The sequence below is a fragment of the Lonchura striata genome, chromosome 6 (genome assembly GCF_046129695.1).
Source record: "Lonchura striata isolate bLonStr1 chromosome 6, bLonStr1.mat, whole genome shotgun sequence".
Lineage (NCBI taxonomy): Eukaryota > Metazoa > Chordata > Aves > Passeriformes > Estrildidae > Lonchura > Lonchura striata.
Window position 1 is genome coordinate 39,174,741 of NC_134608.1, and position 19,952 is coordinate 39,194,692.

Consider the following 19,952-nt stretch of genomic DNA (forward strand, 5'->3'; position numbering starts at 1 on the left):
CTTCAGTAAGAAGGACTTTGGTTTTGTGGTTAGCCCCTTGAGTTGTATGGCACTTTAGGGCACAGATCAGAAATTTCTTATGTTTCATTTAAACAAAGCATTGTATAATTTTATGAAATTGATTAAAAAAATCTTACAGTAATATGCCTTCCATGCTGCCATGTTGTGTACTTAGGTGCAAAATTCAATTCTTTGACTACCTACTTTCAATTATATTTTAATAAAAAAACCCACAGGTGTGGAACATGAATCTAGAATCTCTCAATGAGGGACAGAAGGCATGGCCACTTGTCTTGCACTACAGTAAAAAGCAGTGGAAGAAATTTGTAGCATTGGGAAAATATATTAAATGTTTCTGGTAATTTGACTGTTACTAAAGTAAGGCTACAAAAAAACAAAGAACCAAGGAAAATTGAAATAGTATGTTGACACTTTAATAATTTGAAGTGCTAATCAGCTCCTTTATCTAAATGTGATGCTTTCAGGCTGTCTACGGGCTTAAACAGATGAGAATGCATAATTGTGTCCTTAAGATCTGCCTGTACCAGGAAGAATGTGTGTTTTTTCCTAATAAATTAAAAGCTTCTATTTCAAAGCATGGTTCCATGGCAGATTTACAGTGTTTCACAAGACACAGTGAACAGTCCTCACTTCAGTTACATGTTTTGCAAATCTTCTGTCATCCTGTTTCTCATGTGGCCCAACCATTCATTTGTTCCCAAAAACAGGATCAAACTAGAAGGTAGACCTAAGACGATCTGTTCTAAGTGCAGGAAGACAGGAAGATTTTGCTGTTACATTTCAGCCTGGAAGACCCAAAATCAATTACTGTAACACAAATGCTAAGACATGTTTTTGTACAGTTTAGAATAATCTGATTACAGATGTGGTTGCAATGTAAATGAGGTCATGTAGCGGTTGTGAGACTTTTGGGTAATAAAGAACTTAATCATTAAGGATCTGAAATAAGATGATGAATTGCAGGATCTTTGGGTGTGTGCAGTGAGCAGTAGGCATTAATTGTTTTTGTCTTCTGTCATAGGCAGCCTGTACAGAAACCACAGCACAAGTTTCAGTCTGTCCAACTTGGCCTTACCAACCAAAGTTGGGAGAGATAAGAATACTCCTTTTCCCAGCCTGAAAGGTAATAATTTTTTACTTTGTCTTCTACAGCCTTTTCCAGTCTGAGGTCCTACCCCTAACAGGAATCCCAGGAGTGATGCCTTTTGGTTGTTTGGGTAATACCTGTGTTAAGGCGCAAGATAGGAAATAGTTTTCTTATTTCTCGGTCTTTTACCCAACAATTGTTGGGATGGGGAGTGTCCAATCTAGGCTGAGTTAACAGATAGAAAACAAAACCAATGTTCATAGTGTATTTTGTTTCATTTTATTTTTAAGTACTTAGTATAAAGAATGGGTGTGGTAAGCACATTTCTCTGTGTGCACCTCTATGAAAAAACTTGAGAGGGAGAGATATGTGCTTACCACAAATGGGAACCAAGAGGTAGGTCCTGCTTTTGTGCTGCCACTATCTTCATGCTTATCCATAGGTAATTTATAAAAGTGATGATACTGCTTTTGTAAATGCAGTATCCTCCCATGGAGACTGCAGATTATGTGAGTTTCAAAAGTGTTTATCATCTTTTCAGATTGCTAAATAAAAAATCAAATTACATCCATGCTTTCAGTTCTCTGAGAGTGAAGATTAATCCCTAGCTTATGTGCACAATCTTTTCAATCTTTTCATGAGAACATCTCCTGTTAGTCTGCGGTTTCATTAGGTAACATGTCTGAATGAGCATTAGAGAAATGGCCCTCACACCATGGGTGTTAGACAGCCTGGTCATCCTTGTACCAAATGTAATATCACAGGGGTGACTGAGCTTGCACTGGTCTCGTAGTGCTGAGACCTGTTCAGATGCTATTTTGAGGAGAGGTTTTATTCTGCCTTTTGAGTTATTCTATCTGATTAGAACTTACTGCTTTTGTTTTAATGTGTTGATTTTTTTTTTCATTTGTTTTTTCCTTCTCATCACTTTTATCGGTAAAGATTACTTTAATCTGGAATTGGGAAGGGATGTGGATGAAGGTTGGTATGATGTTTTGCTGACCTTTGACCTTGTAGAAACAAAGACCAAAAGGTGGATTTTGTGTTTCTGCTTTGGACTTTGTTTTTGAGACAAGTAGTCATTCCCTGTGTGTAAAGGGAGGAGTAAGAGGACTGGTAGGGTGAAAACACTAGCAGAGACTCTGCACTGCTGTTTTTGACAACCTTTTACCAGTTGGTTATGTTTTTATGTCCAGTTGTACTGGATACAAAACATGCTTCATGTCAGGGTTGTTTCATGGGTAAACTTAATGACTGATTCCATGCATTGGAAGAAAACAGTGATGGGGTTTCCCATTCCTCATTCATGCTTTGTGCCTCATGTTCTGCACTTTGGTGTTCTTTTCTTGACTATTTTAATGCTGTAGGACCTTTAATGTTACTGTGCAGATATGAGAATGGGATTTCCATGGAGTAGCTCAGTCTGTTTTATGCATGTGCAAGTGTGTGTTTGTGTGTGTGTGTGTGTGTGCGTTCATTTACATGTGCATGCTGGCTCAGTGGGATTCCCACTGGGCACTTCAGTGGTTTTTAGATATTTTTTGCCTCTGTTGTAGAGATACAAAGTTTCTGCATTAACTTGTTCTTGCCAAGTGTGTGTTTCTAACTGTAATGGGAAATGATGCTGGGACTCCATTTCATTGCTGCTGTTTGACCACTTTCCATCTTACTTTTTAATTTTTATTTCATGTGCATCCATTGGTATTTTTTCCTTGGTGATGCAGATGATTTTTGTAGTGCCATTCAAATACAATATGTGCAATAATGTCCTTGAAGATGCAATACACTGGTTCCACGATGCCAAATTTCAAGTCAAGCACTATCTGTTAAGATAAGTTATTCTGGCCCTTGTGGTCTTGAGCTTTCAAACATCCTTCCTGCACTAGTGTCATTTGGGTTTTATTTTGAGGGAGGGCTGGGAAGAAGCTAGTAGTTGGATTCTTTTGATGCTGACAGTGGGGAGTGTAGATATTTCAGTACACTACTAATTGTATATTTTGTGTCCCAGTATTTGGGTTAAATACTATAATGGAGATTATTACTGAAGCTGGCCCAGTAAGCAATGAAGGTGGGTTCCCTACAGCATGAGCTGTGCATGATGTAACAATTTCCAGCATTCCCTGTGCCTGACTTTGGGCTACCTTTCTCGCTGGGTAACCAATACCACATGATCTATACTAGTCACCCTCAATGCATTATGCTTTTACATATAGTGACTAATTTGAAGATGGTTTTTGTTGTGGAACTGCATGCAGAGCAGCCTAACTTTTCCTGCCTCTCACCTCCTGCTCCCATTACCATCTCTTTTTCTCTCCGCATTACTCCCATTACTGTTTTCTGCCGATGTGTGATGCTAGAATATGATATATGCTGCTGCTTTTTTGGAGTTTTCCATTTTGTTTGAAGTCTGTTACCTGTAATTTGAATAGGTGTGTTAGCCAACTTTAGTGTTGCTTGTTACTGTCCTGCTATCAGTTTGTTTTCTTCCTGCCCTTTCCTCTCACTCTGTTTCCTCTCCTCTTTAGGAAACAGACGGGCTCTTGTTGATCAGAAGTCTTCAGTCATAAAGCACAGCCCAACAGTGAAAAGAGAATCTCCATCACCTCAGGGACGATCTAGCAATTCCAGGTAATATTTTTTCCTGCTTTTCAGGTGTACAGTGTAGTTAGAGTGGCCTCCTACCTGGCCAATGTTTTCTCAGAAGTCTAGCTGTTGAAAACTAAGTACTACTTTTCTGTTGCCCTAGACCTGGACATGTTATTGTCTAAGACGATTTGGGATGGATATCTTACAGTTAATAGTGCACATGCTTATTTTTCTGTGCTCCAAAATGTATCCTCCTTCTGTCTGAGATCTAAAATGTACTAGATTTCTACTTTAACTCAGTAGTTATTCTTTCTAATTGAGTGTTCTGAACAAGGGGATCTAGCCCATTGGGTTTTAATGCACCATGTAGGGGGATCAGCTGAGTCCAAAGAATAAGTTTGATTCCATAAATTCATCTGAAGTGCTTTTCTCAACCTTGGGAAGGGACTCAGAATGGTGCAAGTAAACATTACCTGACCTGTGCCTGTGCTCTCTCCTCCCTTTCTTATGTAGCAGTCATGTGTAGAGTGAATTTATTTTGATCTACTGGCTTTGGGGGACAAGTAAGAAGAACAGTAACTGCAGTTCAGACTGGGGAATGCAGTAGGTTGCACAGGAGTTTCCTTCTTACCTTTCCCTCTGTGGCAAAAGAAGCTGAGCAAACATGTGTCCCACAAAACATGTGCCAAGGCTGCTGCAGTAATCCATTAGTAGTGCTGCACTTCCGCTTTCAAAGAAAGCCTACAGCCCAGATGTTGGGGCTATGGAAGAAGGTTGAGGCATAAAAAATTTCTATGGATGTGCTGTGAAAGTGAAGGGTAGAGCAGTACCCTAGAGGAGCTAGAGGAAAGCCTGATTATGGCTTTTTATAGGAAATAAAGGACAAAATAAAGTATTTGATACTATACCTATGGAGCAGAGCTTGAACGGTGTGCAGTTATGTTAGCAGCAGACAGAGCTAGATGTCAACTACTGTTGATAGGGAAGGTACTTCTGTGTGTGCCCTGGCTGTAGCTCTCTTCCCATGCAAGGCAAAGGAAGCAGAGATTAACTAACTTTTGCCTGCTTTCTCTGCCTGTATCAGTGAGAACCAGCAGTTCCTGAAGGAAGTGGTGCACAATGTTCTTGATGGGCAAGGTGTTGGCTGGCTGAACATGAAGAGAGTCCGACGACTGCTGGAGAGTGAGCAGCTCCGTGTCTTTGTACTGAGCAAGCTGAATCGCACCATCCAGTCCGAGGAGGATGCTCGACAGGATGTCATACAGGATGTGGTCAGTGCTGAACTCAGCAGGGTCCTCACACTGGGTGTCTGCTGAGGCTCAATTCACAGGAAGTTTTTGTCAGTTGTGAAAAGCTGGTGTTACAGCAGCTCTAGAATTTATGTTCTTGACTTACTTTCTCACATCTGAAATAGCAGCACTAATGGGGATTTCATTGCAGGAGATCAGCCGCAAGGTTTATAAAGGCATGCTGGACCTGCTGAAGTGTACTGTGTTGAGCCTGGAGCAGTCATATGCAAATGCTGGCCTGGGAGGCATGGCCAGTGTTTTTGGCCTGCTAGAGATAGCACATACTCACTACTATAATAAAGGTAAGAAGAGTGTTCATGAGAATACAGTGTTCATGAACTATTGGGAAGGTAGCTTGTTTTGTGCCTTTTGATATTTCAGGGCTTTTCCAGCACTTCCAAAATAGTGAGAATTGTACCATTGTTACTGAAGCCTTAAAAAGCTTGAGCCTGTTTTGTGTTTCTTACATACATGTTACTGGACCAAAGCAGAATAATGGCCATACTGATATTTAATTGAAAATGGAAACTCTGCAGTGAGATATAAAACCTGGCACTTCTATAGCTGAAGTGGAAAGTCTGGGAACGGGGACCTTCAGCTAAAACTGTCCCAGTCACAGTCTTGGAAAGTTGTTGCAGGCAACCTCAGTAGGGAGGGAGATGCTTGTAGTGTGGTACCATTTGAGACTTACATCTCTCCAACCACATTGCACTGTACAGTTATTCTCATACAACTAAACACTCTTAGAGAAGAAAGTTTGAAAACTGCTCTTTATTTTTCAGCTGTTTTTTAAGAATGTGATTCTTAACGCAAAGAAAATGCATGCTAAGGAAGAAAGCAAAAAACGACAAAAAGATAAATCTCCGCTTAGTATCTGACTTTTCTGTAATCTCAAATGATGAAAAATTACTTATTTCATTGTAGCAGAGGAGTAGCATCTACTAAACCCTTTATAGTTGGTGTCCTGGGTCTTGTATCAGAGATTTTTTAATGAGCTGGCTTAGATACACCCTGTGTTCCTTTCCAGTCATTGTTGGAATGCTGAGGAAGGTAAGGAAGGATGTGCTAGTGGAATAGTCCTGAATGTGGAGAATGGACTGATCATGGTAATTACAAGCTTTTAGTCTGACCCTGATTTCTAAGGAAAATTGGAGTGGCTGATGTAAAACTCGGTAGTTTTAGAGTGAAGACCAGATAGCATAATTTGATGATAAGTAGAGTTTTCCCAGTAAACTAACTGTGGTCATGACAGACAAAATTTGGTGCAAACTTCTAAAAACTCTTCTCATTATTACATAACATCTTAATTTGCAGTCAAGTTTTAGCTGTTTAGTATGTTTTACTTGTTTTCAATTAGTTGAAATTAGTATTTATTTCTAGATGTTTTATAGAGATTAGTCCTTATGTTTACATTATTTAACATATAGTAATAAACTAGTAATCCAACAGGACATGATGGATATTGCTTATTTGTGTAGAGTAAGCTAAGTCTTAATAAAGCATGGTGATTAAGTTATTATAATGTGGTCAAACTAAGGACTTGTTTTTAGGAACAAGGACAGTGGGAGGTATATCCTAGGAACCAGTCTCCTGCTGCTGTATGTGAACTTCCCACTATTTACTGTGTCTGTAAAAACTGGGAAGGGAGGCACTGTGTATCTGTGAATACACATTTGGAATGCAGATACTGTATAGTATCTTGATGTATCAGTAACAAGACCCACAAATGAGGTAGTACTTCCAGTTCTGGTATTCACATCTTGCAAAGTTGAGGAGGTTTCTGAAAGATCTGCAAGGAATTGGGGAAACACTTTTGCTCTGAAGGATGGAAGTGCTCAGTCTGTGGAGTGTTAGCTGTTGATTCTTTACAGTTACTGTCTAAATAGAAAGGTTTTTTTTATCTAGCAGAATCTTAAATCCACTGAACAAAAGTATCACAAATTCTAGCAGTAGCACAGATTTAGATAACGGGAAATGAAGTTTTGACTATTGGATTCATCAGGTATTGGAATAGTTTGAGCAGGAGGCTCTTTATGGAAAACCTGGTTTTAATTATTCTTTTCTGAAGGTTTTGCTGTAGTTCAAACTGTGGGGTTTGATACAGAGAAATTATCCAAACTGCCTTTAGGGGCATATGATTATAGGAAGTCTCAGAGACTGATGGAAGAGCTATAGGTGATTGGTATTTTTTTTTTTTCCCCTAACTGAAGTTTGATTTCTTGCATTATTATTACCCATGGAACTGATTCCATTTGTCATCTTTGCCCTGTGAGAGGAACTTATGTATCTTCTATAAATTGCACTCTTGGTGGTTTAGACAGAGTTGTTTAATTTTTCACAGTTTGGCAGAGGAGATGCTACAGTTACTGTGTCAGAGAACATTCCTAGGTTTCAGATATACACAAGTGAGATACTTGAGCATCCCTAAAACAGTACTCTGGCTTTCTCCTCTACTGTTTCCACCTGTGTGTTAGGCTATCAGCAAGCCATGTTGGCCTTTGGGAGCAAATGTGGCACTGAGCTGTTTTAGTGCCAGGCTTAATGATTTAGGTGAGACCATCTGTCTCATCTTTCTTCTCCTGCTCTCATTTTATTTTTCCTTAGGTTTCTTTATCTTTATTTATTTATTTACTCTCAACACTGTTCTTTTAATTTAAAGAGCCAGAAAAGAGGAAACGAAGTCCTACAGATGGATCTGTCACTCCAGTTGGCAAGGATTCTGCGTCATCCCCAAGAGTGGAGCCAAAACCTACGATGCAGCTGCCAGTACCTCAGCTAATGCCAAAGCCACCGAGCCCTGCAGGCAAAGGGCCAAGGGAGTTTGACACAAGAAGTCTGAAGGAAGAAAATTTTATTGCTTCCATTGGTGTGTATTGAGGTGCACGTGAAGTGCAGGGGGGACTTCTGGTTTGGACTTAGGTTCTATTTGCATTCTCTCCATTTTAACACACTACATTGCTACTGTAACATGCTTCATTTACACCTTGGATCACAAGGAACAATCATATGTATTTTCACCCTACTCTTGGATAAACTATCCACTGCAGTTTTCCCCCAGAAGCTGTCTAATCTTAATTGTTTCTATATTTCATTACATCTTAAACAGCCTTATTTTTTGTTCTGTGTTTGCTGATTTCAAGCAATGGAAAATGGCAAAAGAGGAACAGGGACAGCAGGACTTCAGAAAGGGCAGCTGTGGAAGGGAAATGTGAAACAAAGGTTTTGTGTCTTTGCTAGCTACCTGTGAATTATGTAGATTGTATCCGGATATAAGTGGGATCCAAAATCTGCTGTTTGTTAACAACAAAATTTCCAAAAAGAGTTATAGTGTTACAGTTTTAGTGAGCAGGACTGATGGATTTTCCTTCTATGCAATAGTAAATAGAATGTGCATTCTTCTAAACAGTATCTGCTAGACTAGTCCCTGGAGATTTTCCTGTTTTACTCTTAGCTGGCTTAGCTTTTCCTTATGTCTTGGGGCAAAAGTTTGAAGTAGGATTTTCAGAACTGTTTTATTTAGAAAGGGCTTTACAGACTTTTTTAGTGGAGGAGAAAGAAAAAAATTACTTTGATTGGATTCTGTGGGCTGTGGGTTGTAAACAGGAGAAGTACGATCAGCATATGAGAAATTTTTTGTCAACTGCAAAAATATGTCGTGTTAAATTATAGATGTTGCTTCTTACAGCCTGTTTAAAATATTTTTGTGGAATCACTGTGTGAAAGATTAATCTTGTGAAAATGTGGTGCTGTGAGGATTTATATGTAGTTTGTGGCATAAGACAAGGGAATGTGTGTGTTGAGCAGCCAAGTGACAGGAGTACAGACATACATTCTTATACACACATAATAACTGCAGGCTGTCTGCTGTTGAGTCCTGAACTGATACTGAACCCCTCTGACTTTATTTGTTTTCTGTTTAAAGAGGTTTTCTATGGAAGCAGTTGCTCAGAAACTAGTCTTGCACTGTATTTGAAAAGCTGTCAGGAAGCTGAAAGAGTTGCAGATTCTGATGTCCAGTGTTTCAGTTAGTTATTTGGTTTGCTCTGGATATGTCACTACTTTTCTGTAGAAAAGAAAAAGGAAAGTATACTTCTGGCACAACTAAGAATAAACCAGGGTCTAGGACAGTGTTCTTTTAAAGAATGAAGAGAGATCTTTTGATGAGATTGCAAAGACTGCTTCCTTCCCTTTGATGAAATTAAAGCCTCATAGAAATGGAGATAACAGACATCAGGTAGTTCCTGTTTGTGATGCATCATAAGAAGTGCTTTCCAAAATAAGTGCTATGCAATATGTCATGTTAGCTACTGTTGCCAGAATATAAGCCTTAAACAATTCACAGTCTTCAAGGACAGGCAAAGGTACATTCTCATTGGTGGTTCTAATGTTATGATGGTTTCCACTTGTCTCTTATGGAGCTAAATTATAGCAAGAATATGGTTTTACCTAGACTGACCAAAGTTCAAAAGACTTGAATGTTTTTCCTGGAGCCTTTTCTTCTAACTGCTTTTGTCTTTCACCCCAAAACATGAACTGGTATGCAAGTCACTTTTTAGAAGATTGTTGTAGAAACAGTGTAGTCTCCATGTTAATCTGACTTGTGTGATCTACAAGTACAGGTTGTTTCTCTTGTGTTGCAGACAGATCATTTAAAGCTGCTTGCCTATTATACTTCCTTTATATTCTGTCACAGAAACTTCAGAACAAGACATCTTCAGAATACAGGATTGGCCTTAGTCATGTGAAATGCAGGTGTTCTCATTCAAACTAATTTATTTAGGGAAGAGCATTTGGTAAACATTTACATCTTGCTGAAATACCAACTTATTTGTAAGTAGTTCCATTTAAACATGGGGAGAAAATGGTTTTATGTGAGGATGATCCAACACTAGAACAGGTTGCTTGGAAATGTGGTAGATTCTCCATCTGTGGGGAAAGTGAATATCTGAATGGACATGGTCCTGTGGCAGGCAGCTTTAGTTGATCCTGCATTAAGAAGGGAGATTGGACTAGATGATGTCCTCAGATCCCTTTGAACTTCAGCAGTTCTGTGATTCTGTGAAGTTTAGAAGGTACTTACAGCCTCAAGTTGCAGATATGTAAATAAAAATTTGAATTAATCTCTTGGTATTGTATAGATGAAATGCAAATTGGGCTTCTACCCTTTTAACCCATATACAGGAAGAAATACTAGAATGAGAAGTCTTCAGAAGGATGGAGCAAAATAATGTATAGGTCTGTTTGCAGTAGTCATGTGTAAAGTGTATGTTAGTGTGGTGATTAAGCTGCATCTCAAATCTAGAGCTGAATCTGTGCAGTTTTTTGGTACTACAGGAACAACGGCCATAAAGTTCACAGGGTTTCCTATTCTGAGGTGAAGTGGGATGGATTTTTACCACCTGAACTTTGGTCTTGACTGTGCTTGATACCTAATTCCTACCTAGAAAATTCAAAGTGAAGATGATGCTTCTGATACTCAGCAATTGCTTACTTCTGGGCTTCTTGTCTTCCAAGGTTTATCATCTGTAGTGTAGGTCATCACCTGTAGTGTAGGTCTTTTTGTTAGGACACTGGTGGCTTGATAGTTAATTAATTTACCCCTTTATGTTAGTGATAAGTTAGGTTTATTGCATACTTTCCATAACTGTTAATGAAAATGTCAGTACTTACTGAAGTTTCCATTACTAGTTTTCAAATAATTGTTTAATCCTGTCAGATCATGCCCATCAGGCCCTTTTTAGACCTGCTGTCCTGTTTAGTTCAGGGTCATGTAACAAAGCCATAGGTGTAGTGTTTTATGCCCTGTGAGTTTATTTGAAGTTTTGTTTTTCTTCTTCAACAAAGTAATTTTTAATGTGCTAGGATATACTCTACACTAAATTAACAGAAAAGTCATCTAAAAGTAAGTTAATGGCAGGTGTTGTAGCTTTCAGACTGGTAATTTTTAAAGTAAAGCCATATAAACTGAGCATGGAAGAGGCCAGATGTTTTCAAAGCCCTTTAACAAACAAATTCAGTCCATCTTAGAGATTGTTATCTCTGTCAGTGTATGCTCAGCTTGATAAGCCTGTAGGATGCTGTTTGGATCCCTCAGCAATTTTATCTTATCCATCTGTCTATTTATGAAAGTTGAAGGAGCATCCATCAATCATGAAGCAGATCTAGAAATCAGTCAGCTAGAAGCTGTCTTTCTAGCTTTTTCTACCTTGTTTTTCATAATACTTTGGAGCCTTCCTCCACAGTTGTAAACTATCCTTTTTATTTGTCTTTTTTTTTATGTGGACATTTTGCTCAATAGAACTTATTTAGAGCCTGTTTTGCCCTTATTTCTGCTATTTGCAGTGTGGAATGGGTTTCTAACACATTTAAGTGACCTTTCATTTGTTCAGGAAGTTTTCTTAAAGAGCAGTAAAAGAACATTTTACTTATTTTTCCTTTCCTTTGCCACTTTTTAAAGAGGATCTTCCTCTGTAGTGTCCCCAGCTTTAATGATGCTAGTGAGAGACGACAGTGCCTAACACTTAAGAGCCAGCTCACCATGTCAGCTTGTAGTGTTTCCTTTGGCCAATGAGACAGCACCTGGAATGATCTGATGTTTCTGAGCAGAAAAGGTGACTGCTTTTCAGAGAGTTTAACAATGTGAGTGATAGAAAAGTGCAAGTGCCTCATCGCTTTTTTGTCCCAGGGCTAAATTTCAAATTCAGTTTTAAATGAACTTCAGACTCTTTTGGTGTTTTGTGCATTGTATATTCTCTTATGGAACTCATCCACTTGAGTGCTGTGACTTTGAGATTTGGAAATTAGAGTGAAGCATGTCTGATATTGTGCTCATTTTAGTTCTTCATCATTTTCCATTCTCTATACTCTGATAGGAGCAAGTGGATTCAGAGAAGTTCAGCTCTTTACATATAGGACAGGTTCATAGGCAGAGCTAGGCTTTTATTGAAAATGTTGTTAGGTCAAAAATAACTTGTAAACTTTGTGATAATATGTAAGATATAATGTTGATTAAATGTTATGTTAACCTATAGTTTAATATTTTTGGAATTGCTGCTGCTGTTTTTGTGTCTTTCTCCTTTCAGTGATATAAACTAGAGACATTAAAATATTACTGTTAATTAGAGCTTCTGTGATTCCTATGTTTTAGATGGGTAAATATCTGACAGTCTTAAATCCCTTTCTTAGTAAAGGTGACTAATTATTTGTTCATAAGAGCGTGTTTTTCCTTAGTTGATTAACTGCTGTCAAAGTGTGGCCCAAGGAGGGGAGGGGGGATGCACCACCACCACTGTATGAAGTCATCTCTAATGTTTGAATACTGTTACTAAGAGATGATGCAGTGCTCAATATGTAACATCGACTTCTTTAAACTGGTGTTAATTAACCCTTCACTCAGTAGTTGTCATAAAATTCTTCCTTTTTCTTTTTTTTTTTTTTTTTTTTTGGGTTTGTTTTTGGTTTTTTGAGGTGAAGGGATGGGTTTTTTCTCTGAATTTTTTTCCCCATTTTCACCTGTCTGACCAGCTGCTGACTCTCTCTTTCTCTCCTGCTTTCAATGCATCTTGGGTAGAATTGTGGAACAAGCACCAGGAAGTGAAAAAGCAAAAATCTTTGGAAAAAACGAGTAAGGAAATGTAAAAAAATGTAGAAACTGACTCCTCCAGCCTCCCCATAACTGCCAACTCCCAAGGTGCAGGGTGAGCTTGCATCTCTGGCACACAGGTTTTATACTCATAAGAACAAAATCTATCAAGAAAATTTCTACTAAAGGACCAAACAAATCTGTTTGCCCCGAGGAAATTATGTTCAAATGTCTCTTTTTTTTTCTTTTTTTCTCCTTTCTTTTTTCCTCCCACAATTGTTGCCTTCAAAGAAGGGGAAGCAGGTGTTCTGCATCCTCACCAATCAAATAAATATGGAAGAATTTTAAGATACTCCATCTCCTTCCTTAAGAGTTAAAACTTGTTCAACAAGTTGTTGGCGTGGATATATTGATTGATTAAATGTTACTGGAATGAAAAATTCCTGTTTGTTCAAGCCGTGGGATGGCAAATTTTGTTAACTGGCATCAACCATGAGCAGTCAGTCTGCAAAAAGAAATACTTCTGAGGGGGAGAGAGAAGGTGTATGTGAATAACTGTATTTAGTGATGGCTTCTAGAAAATAGCCTCATAATAAGGAATCAACCTGATTTTGTTTTTCATATGCCTTGGTAAAGAAGGAGTAAAATAGTTTGAGGCTGTTGCAGAGTCTAAATAATAGTCTAAATCTACACAAATCTGAACATCTGTTGAAATATGATAATGAATAAAATATTGAATATGTATACTCTGCAGGTGCAGTACCAAGTTTTGCTCTTTTGGTTGTCACTGTTGTAAATAGGGACATACGACATAAGGGAAACAGCCAGTTTATAACAACCATATTGTGGTAGGTGTTTCCTAACCATAAGCTTAGTTTGTACTTTGCAGAGCTGATGCTACCTATTTTACAGACTGAAAATTGGGAAGGATTAATAGCCAAGGTGAATGAGTGAAGATTCCTAACATTCTGCCTAGGTCTGGATTTTTGGCACCTCAGTTAAATACTTCTGTTAACTACAGATTAGCATGTGGAGTTGGTTCAGAGAGAGTGGGGCCACTGGGCCAGCACTGCAGTGCAGCTTATTGTACTTAATTTGTGAATTGCTACCTGCTGAGGAGGAGTCTGGGAGACAGACACACAGCACATGCACACATGCTCTCCCAAACTGAGCCTTTCAGGTAGATGCCTACATTGGGAGGAGTAAATTGAAGTTTTAGTGTTCCATGTGTATTAGACATATAGCTATGGGGCTATATGCTAATATGGGCATTAGCTCTATAAAGAAGGGAATGGGAGGTTTTTAAGTGCATGTAAATTGACAGTGACAACAATGTAGTTGTGTCTATTGTGCTCCTTAAACTCAGTTACAGCCCTCAAATATCTGAACTGCTTCAGTCGATTTCAATTCCTTTGAAAGTCAAACTGCCAGAAACATATCTGAATTATGTGTTGGGACAGGAAACTTCTAAATTGCTTAAAACACACAGCTGAAATTTCATGTTATTGCTGTAGTAATGAGATATAAAACTTTTGGCTGTATCAGAACTAGAAATGATGACCACTTGAATGAGAAGATATAGACCTCTAGAAGTGAGCTATGTGTATTTCAGTAGAAAATAATATTCCAAATTCTTAGAAAATATATTTTTTGTTATTTTTCTTCACAAATTCTGTTTATGCTTTCTCTTTCTTAGAGTCTTTGAGGAGTTGATTTACAGCAACTAAGGCATTTGGGTCTAAAGGCAAAATACTATAGCAAATGAAGACTACTTTCTGTAAACACTTCACAGGAAGAATTGGTGGTTCAATAGTAAGCTAGTATGGTCTGCACAGCCCGCTTATGGCTTTGCTATTCATGAGTTTACATATCATCTCAAACTCACTCCCACAGATCTTTGTATATTATCCTTCTCTCTCTCTCTCCTCCCTTCCCGTTTTCTTTCCTTTTCACTATCTTATCTTCTCTAATATTACGTATAATACGAACATGTTCATAATTCCCAGGTTGTTGTGATCAGTAGTTACATAGGTAGTGGCATTGTTTGTTTAGAGATACTGGCTACAGACATGGGTATATAATACAAATATTCTAGCAGCTGATCATGTGTTCCTGCTACTGAATAGTTGGCAGATATGGCTATGGCACAAGTATTGCATTCAGTCTCTTCCCCTTTCTGAGAATATTAACATTCTGTGTACAGCCTATGACACACTCTTTTCTTGCATTGTTATTTACTTCATTCAGTGCTTATCCAAATTTCTTTTCAGGCTCTACCTCCCCATCATTCTCCTTTCCTTCTGCCATCCCATCCAAGGACAATAGATGATATGATTCTAGACGTGCATGGGAAACTGAATATAAAGTTCTTTATCCTTTCTTTCCCTTTTTTGTTTTTTGGATCGTTGGATTAATGAATGCATGACTTAAAAGCTTGCTGATTTCCTCTCTCTCCCCTACCTATGTGATTGCCAACTCTGGAGAGCCATTTGTTAATGTAATTGGGGAATGTTGGGAAGTACAGCATCATGCAAGTTTAGTCTTTGAAAATCTTACTGGGTAACACCAATTGTCACTGTTTATTTTCTTGTCATGTGTTACCTGATTTTTGCCTAGATAGTTGCAGTGGGCAACCGAAAAAACTCAGTCCATGACTTGGAGCAATTTAGCTGTTCAAAAAAAGATTCTGACTTTTAAGTAAATAGGTATTCTTTTTTATTACCAAGAATTAAAGGAAGTGGCTTCCTAGAGTTGAATGTCAACTGCTGTGCATGTGTTATTGTAACTGGAAGCTACTTGACTGTTGTCTGTCCTCTTATCTCTCTTGAATTGCTAAGAAAGGTACTGTTTAATTATAGTCACTCCTGGACTTCAGAATATTTGAAATTCAAACTAATGTTTGAAGACTAGCAGATGTGTTCTGCTGGCGTTGTTGTTTTTGTCAGTACCAAGGAATAATAAAAAATGCATTAAAAATCAAAGAAATGAGAAAGCAAATCTGTTTTCTTGGTACTGTTCCTGCTCCCAATATGTCTGTCATCTGCTTTCTCCTATGCTGTTTTTTCTTGGTACAGTAATTATTTACTCTTTCCTTTGTTTAGGACCAGAAGGTGTGAAACAATTTGATTTGGGAGAAACAGATGAGAAGAAATCCCAAATCAGTGCAGACAGTGGCCTAAGTTTGGCCTCAGGTTCTCAGGTCAGTGGCTCCTATGCTTGCTTTATTTATGTGGTAAGAGACAGGATTCTTCTATTCACTGCTTAATTATGAGAAGACTTCTAGGGTTTGAATATCTTGAGAGGGTCATTTGGTAAAATTTCTTTGCCGCTTTCTCTAGGGAACTGGTCTTTGTAAACTCAATTACAAGACACCATGGTCTTTCTGACACTCAGACAATAGTTTCTATTTGATTGGCTAAATAAACTAAGGAAGCATAAGGCATGGAATTCAAGAGCCCAGAAGAATGGGAAGTGATATGTTCTCCTTATGGTAAAAGCTAATGTGACTCTTCTTGTCCTTTTTATGTTTTGATTGCAGAAGAGTGATTTTGACTCTATTCCCAGTGGAGGACCAACAGTTATGGTCCGAAGTACAAGCCAGGATTCTGAAGTCAGCACTGTGGTAGGATATGCCCAGAGTGAAATCTGGATGTGATTGACTGCTTGTTAAAGTGGGGAAGGGCATTTCATGCCTACATTTCAAGTGGTGTGGCAGCACAGTGTCACACGTGCATCATGTACTCAGTGAGTTCTCTCTCCAGAGCCTCTGAATCGGTACCAAGCATGTGTGCCTGACAGAACATACATAGTGCTTGCTTTATGAGCAGATTACAGCCTACATATATAGTGCTGATACATATTCCTACATTTTGGTGTATTAACGGAGCTGGTGGATTGCAACAATTCTATAATTGTGTCTTAGTTTTGTAAAAACCATCTGTATAAAATAGTTTAAAAAGATAACCTGAGAGAAAAAAAAAAAAAAAACAAAACAGATTGTTTGATGCATTAAAAATAAGAGCAAAATCTCTGGTGTATTATCTATTGAAGATAATTGCTTTATTTTTCTCCACAGGTTAGTAACAGTTCTGGAGAGACATTGGGAGCAGACAGTGACTTGAGTAGCAATGCTGGTGATGGCCCAAGTGTGGAAAATGGTGGCAATTTAGCAGGATCCAGAGGCACTGTGTCAGACAGTGAAATTGAGACAAACTCTGCTACTAGCTCTATCTTTGTAAGGGCATTGCAGACTTCCTTTTTTTTTTAATAGATCTTGTACATTAATATGTGTGTGCATGTATGCAATACGCTCTCTGATTCAGTTCTAAGGGTTAATCAGCAATGACCTACAATATTACAGTGTCAAAGATGTAGTTTTGTCTGGATCCACATACCTTTTTTCATTTCCTGTGCAGTAAATGGTTTTTTGAAAGTAGTAGATTGACATCTTGCACCACTTTAGAGACTCTAGTAATGTTTAATATTAATTCAATATTTCTCTCAACCAAATGGACATGTGGTGGGCATTGTTTGTCCTTAACTAAAAGGAAAATTCCCTGTTTCTTAGCAGAAGCTGCTTGATAAAAGAGTGATCCATTTTAGTTTTAGCAACTATTCTGTTTCTTTAGAGTATTACTTTAATCCTATTTGAAGTGTAATCATAGCTTTCAAATATATTTGCTAGTTGGAAGATCTGTATGCAGTAAAACCCAAATAATTTGTGAGTGCTTTGTTTTGTAAAGTCCTTGATTATTGTGTATAACCTCTAATATGCATCTTACCAAGAAAATAATTATACACTTGATTTGGCTAAATCAAGCTCTTAAGATTGGTCTCACTGTGTCCATTATTTTGTAATCCTGATAAAAATGTAAAAGCTTTTACAGGGTTCTACTTCTAATGTTAAGAAACAAACAAAACCATTGTGTTTCATGGCAGATTTCTACGAAATGCATGAAAATGATTTAACCATGTCTGCTTCCTTAGTTGCAAGTGGGTGTCCTCTCAGCTACTGAAGAGTCAGACTTTTTTTTTAACATTTAATTTTCTGCATTTTTCTACTAAACTAAATAGAGTAGAACTAAATAGAATTCTAAGAAACCTTGCAAGAGGTTTAGAACAAAGATGATGGCTGTATATGATGTGTGATTAATTCAAATACCACACCACAGTTTATCTGGTGGTAGAGAAATAAATGGACCAGCTTTGTTGTCACAGTTCCTGCTGGCTGGTCACCCCAAATCTCTTCAGGCCAGATGAGATGTAATTATTTGCTTAATGTCACACCTTTATGAATGCATAAGTATGAAATAAGGGGCTGACAGAAGTTCTTTCCTTCAGTCTGGGCTTGCATTTCTGTTTTGCCTCAGTTTTCCTTTAGGGAAGCACTGTGCCTCCTTTGTGTTTTGATTTCTCTGTTTGCCTTTCTTTGATTTTTCTTTGGCTGACTCTGGATGTTTAAGTTTATTCCACTGCTCTTTGAACAAAACAATTGTTTTGTGAATGTTTGCAGGAGAAGCTTTTTTGAAGTACAGCTTGCAAACTGTGTCTGTGCAGCTGTGCTGTTGCACAAGAGAGAGCCCTGCAGCTTGCAGAGTTAAATGGCCAATACCTCTTGTATTATTTTCAGGCCAAGTCTCATAACCTGAAGCAGAGTGTGAAGGATAGCAAAGGGAGTACTCCAGGGAGAGGTCCAGATGATGGGAACCAGCGTGTCTATCTGTATGAAGGACTTTTGGGTAAGCTACTTTTTCTTGTAGGAAGGGAATCTTTCAGGTTGAAGTTCAGATTAAATCATGTCTAGGACAGACTGGAATTTTCACTTTCCCTGACACTTTTTTTCATCTCTAACTGTTGTCCATGTTGGTAGAATAGGAAGGCACTTCAGACCATTCAGAGTAAAGCCAAAGCTTTGCTGGGGAAATTAAGTAAGTGTAAGAGGAGATTGGTGTGAGTGGTGTAGTTTGCATAAAATTATGTCTGTCCAAGTCTCTTGCTCTTCTTGAATATGAATACAGTATGAAGAAGGGGAGAAGGAAGTTATCTATGCATGGAAAGCTAAAATATATAATTTATCTTGAAAAAATATCATTTAGCTTAAGTCACTGAACAGAGGGCTAAACTCAGAATACTAAAGGGCTTCAAGTGTATCCTTGAATTAGGAGTACATTGGCTTTTTTGTATTTTGTCTCGATTTGCTGTTAATCAAAAGCTCTCTCTTCCTGTGTTTTTCATCCTTCCCATTTATCGTTCCTACCTGCTTGGAATGGTGCAGGTAGGGATAAAGGATCTGTCTGGGACCAGTTAGAGGATGCTGCAATGGAAACCTTCTCTCTGAGTAATAATCTTTTCTTTCCACTTCTCTTTGTGTTTGCTGTGATCTGTGTCTGTGTGAGATATTCCTGTCGCTTTCGGGCAGTGTTAACCGTTTATGGAAGAAGCTGTACTTCTTAAAGAATAGAGATGAGAGGTGCTTTACTGTGAGGGATTAAAAATATTGTGCCATTAATTAGAATGAGACATTTGTCTTGTCTTTTTTTTTTACACTTTTCTTCAGTTGTGATATTGCTTGTGGTTTAACCTTCTTTACATTTTTTAATATAGTTTTGTTGTGTGTTGGCTTATGGTATTTTCAAGGAATGGGAATGAACAGGAATTAATAATGAAGTATCTGACTGGAGTAAACAGAATAAATGCTCAATTTTTTAAATACATTGCATAGGCAAAGAGCGTTCAACTTTGTGGGACCAGATGCAGTTCTGGGAAGATGCTTTTTTGGATGCGGTGATGTTAGAGAGAGAAGGAATGGGGATGGACCAGGGACCTCAGGAGATGATTGACAGGTAAATTCTTTAGTAGATCTTTTTCCTCCTCATTGTTTCATCTGGGGCTGAAATAGTAAAAATAGTAGGGAAAAAATTATTTTAATTCTGCTTAATATGCTATTGTCACTTTGATAACCTTGTTACTCTATCTGACTGTTCCAAAGGGAGCCTATTCTCCCTCTACTGGTCAGTAGCTCCTGATCCTGAAATACTTGTCCTTAGTTATGACATATATATTTTTTAACACTTGTGGTGAGATCTTTCCATAGAAATGGGTAATATAAGCATAAGAACAATTGACTGAATGGAATAGACTAGCACATTAGTAAAGCAAGAGATTTCTGTGGCAGGATGGCTATATTCTGAAATAATAGTGTGTTGACATACAGTGAAAGAATTAAATAGTTCCAGAAATGGCACTTTGAGCCTTCTCAAAATGCAAAGTAACTTAAAGGTGTTTTCACAGCTTGTAGTTAAAACAAACAAAAAAACCCATGAGGAAACCACCCTCTAGAAATGTCTGTGTGGTTGCCTAAGGCTTGACTGCTTCTAAAATGTCAGTC

The 19,952-nt window shown here is 38.1% G+C and overlaps 1 protein-coding gene across 36 annotated transcripts in view; it reads left to right on the top strand.

The window, feature by feature from the left end:
* MADD (MAP kinase activating death domain) overlaps positions 1–19,952 on the top strand; it is a 68,924-nt gene that overhangs the window by 30,395 nt on the left and 18,577 nt on the right. For 17 of the 36 annotated variants that reach the window (XM_077784191.1, XM_077784194.1, XM_077784181.1 and 14 more), the window contains 14 exons: positions 1,043–1,144; positions 2,051–2,089; positions 3,117–3,176; positions 3,634–3,736; positions 4,779–4,965; positions 5,135–5,285; positions 7,643–7,849; positions 12,554–12,607; positions 15,667–15,764; positions 16,104–16,187; positions 16,641–16,799; positions 18,195–18,303; positions 18,840–18,902; positions 19,287–19,407. In XM_077784191.1, coding sequence (XP_077640317.1) covers positions 1,043–1,144; positions 2,051–2,089; positions 3,117–3,176; positions 3,634–3,736; positions 4,779–4,965; positions 5,135–5,285; positions 7,643–7,849; positions 12,554–12,607; positions 15,667–15,764; positions 16,104–16,187; positions 16,641–16,799; positions 18,195–18,303; positions 18,840–18,902; positions 19,287–19,407 — 1,537 coding nt within the window. The remainder of the gene's footprint in view (positions 1–1,042; positions 1,145–2,050; positions 2,090–3,116; positions 3,177–3,633; positions 3,737–4,778; positions 4,966–5,134; positions 5,286–7,642; positions 7,850–12,553; positions 12,608–15,666; positions 15,765–16,103; positions 16,188–16,640; positions 16,800–18,194; positions 18,304–18,839; positions 18,903–19,286; positions 19,408–19,952) is intronic. The other 19 variants (XM_077784201.1, XM_077784200.1, XM_021533327.3 and 16 more) reach the window with 11 other exon arrangements.